The sequence below is a fragment of the Manihot esculenta genome, chromosome 2 (genome assembly GCF_001659605.2).
Source record: "Manihot esculenta cultivar AM560-2 chromosome 2, M.esculenta_v8, whole genome shotgun sequence".
Lineage (NCBI taxonomy): Eukaryota > Viridiplantae > Streptophyta > Magnoliopsida > Malpighiales > Euphorbiaceae > Manihot > Manihot esculenta.
Window position 1 is genome coordinate 26,459,490 of NC_035162.2, and position 3,798 is coordinate 26,463,287.

The 3,798-nt window shown below is 27.6% G+C and overlaps 1 protein-coding gene across 1 annotated transcript; it reads left to right on the forward strand.

The window, feature by feature from the left end:
• The first annotated feature begins 2,170 nt into the window (after positions 1-2,170).
• LOC110608910 (protein NODULATION SIGNALING PATHWAY 2) lies at positions 2,171-3,589 on the forward strand. The gene has a single exon (XM_021748191.1). The coding sequence runs from the start codon at positions 2,171-2,173 to the stop codon at positions 3,587-3,589; it is 1,419 nt and encodes a 472-aa protein (XP_021603883.1).
• Positions 3,590-3,798: the final 209 nt, after the last annotated feature.

The window sequence follows — 3,798 nt, forward strand, 5'->3', positions numbered from 1 at the left end:
TAATTTATTTGAATTATTTTTTTATAAAAAATCGATGTGGAATGAAGAAGCTGAAGAATATCAACCTTCAGGCACCCAAGATCGAGCAATTTGATTATCCCTTATGTTGATTGTCCTGTTAGAAGTAAAAGGATCAATATATTTTGACTTTGAAAAAAAAAAAATTCGATTGTGTAAATATTTACTTAAATTCTTTTGCTATAATACAAATTATTCCAAATGAAGCCAATAATATGTTTATGAGTTAATGTAAAAAAAAAAGCATATACTTTTGATTTTGTCGTATTTTTTTTGCCAATTAAAACTTGAATGGCAACATGCCACGTTAGCAAATTTTATGACAAAATTGATAATAATTTAAAAGTTCAGGCTAAAAATTCAACAAAACTAAAAGTATAAGATTTTTTTGATAATTATGAATGAATGGAAATTTAGTTTATGATTTTAAATGAATTATATATTCTTTTAACCATTTAACCAAATCAGACTACTTCATCCATATATTATTAATTTTTTTAAAATTCACTTTAAATATTAGTATAATTTAGAAAAAAAATAGTGAATTAGTGTTATATTTGAGAATTAAAAAATAATTTTAAAAAATATTATAAAAAATTATTTTATTATATTTAATATTTTAATCATATTAAATATTATTTTAAATTATTTTTTATATTTCATAATAAATATATTTGATAAGATTATTTTTTTAATGATAGTTTTAAAAACAATGTTAAATAGTAAATATACCATACAGATTGTAAAAAAAAAAATTGGTTGATAATAATTTTAGTCAAAATAAAATCAAGATAAATTATTATTATTATAAAATTATTGATAAAAAAATTAAATAATAATATAAATAGTAATTTTTAAATTTGTTTAATAGTGTAGTTTTCAACTCTATAAGTAACGGTAGAGTGCATTTAACGATTAATTTTAAATTTTACTGATATGGTATGGTGATATAATATAGTGTGTGGTGATATAACATGGACGTGGTAATTCTATTAATTTTTTAACGACACAAATAATGATAGAGTATAATTAAAATAATTTTAAAATATCAAGTTTTGATCGATGAAAGAATAGAGTGTAATTGCAGTAAAATTAAAAATAGATATTTTTATTTTCCAATTAACTATATATTTAAAATTCCTAAGAATCTTTAAAATTTTCTTTTACAAGCAAATAAGTTCAAACAAACCTCTCAATTAATTAATAAAATAAGTACAGTTTAATATTTTTGTTAGCTAAATTAAAATTTATATTTAAATCAAAATGATCAATCCTAACTAAATTAGATATATTATTTTTTTAATTTTTAAATATTAAAATTATGCTTTATTGTTTCATAACTTTTGTTATTTTTTATTATTTTAAAATTATTATTTACTTTTTTACATTATAATAATATATAAATAGATTATTATAATTCGATTTAATTTTATTTTACTTTTAAAATAATTTTCATCAATTATTGTTTTTTATACGAGTATTCAAAACATTTCATAATATTTAATTTAATTTAATATTTTTTAATATGAGTAAAATTGAAAAGTTAATTAAAAAATTAAAAGTAAAGTGGATTAAAATAGTAAAACAAACCTTTATTTTTTGAAAATAAATAATTTTATTATTGGAAAAATATTTTATTATGTAAAGATTTATTTGAAATTTCATTTCCAAAAAAAAAAAAAAAGATTTATTTGAACTTAAAAGATAAAGTTTATAATTTTATTTGATAATATTTGAATTATTTTGGACTTCAAAACAGACTTTTATGGATAAACTAGAAAAGGATTATCTTGTGGGCGGATTTACCTTGTCATTTTATCTGAGGAGAGCATTTTGACAAAGACTTGGATGATTATCATCGAAAATAAATATATTAATATGACAAAACAAAAAAGGGAAATAAATAAATAAAAGAGAAATTGACATTTTCTACTAAGATGATGGCAATAAGGAAGTTTGATTAAAATTAAATAATTATAGAATACAACTATATATGGAGAAAGTTCATTCTAGCCAAGGCCAATATACTAAGAAACCATACTATTTTCTCTGCTTACTAATCAAACATGGCACTTGAGATTGCTCATTTTCATGCCAAAATCACACCACCTTTGAAAAATTTGTCATTATTTGTCTAGCGAAGAGCTCCCTAATGTTTCCTGATCTAAGGCCTAGTTTAGCTGCTTCTGTCGATAATTTGCCAAGTTTAGAGACTAGGAAGGAGCAGTTGATGGTCGATGGGGTCAAGGATTTTGGTGATGATTGTATGGTGAGTAATACTAGTTTACTACCTTTACGAGAATATTATTTCCTTGAAGATGACGTTGAATTACAAAACTTGCATATGTCGCCTATAGCAAGTAAACATCAGGCCATGGATGATGTCAACTCATCAAATGATACAGGTCCCTTGATTTTTCCTGGTGATGGTATGGAAGTTGATGAGTGTTTAAGTATAGTTCATCTTCTCAAAGCTTATGGAGAGGCTATGGATATTGAGATGAGAGAGTTAGCAGAAGAGATTACGATGAGACTAAAAGAGAAGGGGTACCCTACCGGTTCAACACTGCAACGTCTTGCTTATTATTTGGTCCAAGCATTGGACAAGCAAGTGAGCTTTCTGAGGGAAGAGGCAATGATAAATTATGAGATTGCTTTTAGTGCTTTTTATCAGGTATTTCCTTATGGGAGATTTGCTCACTTTACTGCTAATTCTGTAATTCTGGAAGCTATTCCTGAGGATGCTGAGATGGTGCATATAGTTGATTTTGACATTGGAAAAGGTGTCCAATGGCCTCCAATTATTGAGGCACTTGCCATTCAAGGTGGCCAAAGAGTAGAGGTGAGATTCACTTCAATAAAATGGGAGCAGGAGGAAGAGGATCCTCCTTTGCAGAGCTTCGAAGAGACACAAATGTTGCTGCATGAACATGCAAGACATTATGGTCTGAGATTGAAGGTGGAAGAGAAGGATTTGGTATCCTTGGATAGTGAAATGAAGAAGACAAAGAAAATAGGTGAAGGAAATTACGAGTGGTTAGCGTTCAATTGCATGGTGGGTCTCCCTCACATGGAGGAAAGAAGGAATGTGAGGAGTGTTATAGAGTTTCTAAAGTTGGCTAAGGATTCAATCAGAGTTAAAGGTGGTGGAGGCACTATAACTTTTGGGGATGGAATTGGATGGGGCAAAGGGCTGCAAGGTTGGCCTGGTTATGGGAATATTTTCGAAGGGCAGTTGGGTCAGTTCAAAACCTTGTTGGAATCAATGGATAACCAATTACCTCATCATCTTAGAGAAGCAAAAATAGCTATTGAATGTTTGTTTCTGATACCCTATGTTTCTTCTCTTATTGACATGCAAATGTGGAAGGAAATTTACAGGGAAAGTAGGGCACTTTCAGAAGTGGGATTGGAGCCCTGGAGTATGAGAAATGATAATGTTTTGGAGGCTAAGGAATTGGTAAGAGAAGGCGAGAGCTCTTACTGGGTAAGGATTGAAGGAGTGAAGCAGAATCAAATGGTATTAGGCTATAGGGGAACTCCGTTAGTAAAAGTTTCTAGTTGGAGATGATGTGAATACAGAGGTGAATACACTTTTCAAGGAAAGATATATACACATGGAAAAACTTATCAGTACCCGGTGGATCATGAAGCTAAAAAATAAGTAAAAAATTCACCAGTTTGTATTTTAAATTTATTGAGTTTCCTGTATATATAATTAAATATTATATTTTCTTTTATTAGGTGATTCTATTTATGCTGGTAAATTCTATTTTAGTA

Excerpts from the sequence above, each read along its gene's own strand:
- LOC110608910 (XM_021748191.1), top strand. The coding sequence starts at position 2,171 with ATGTTTCCTGATCTAAGGCCTAGTTTAGCTGCTTCTGTCGATAATTTG.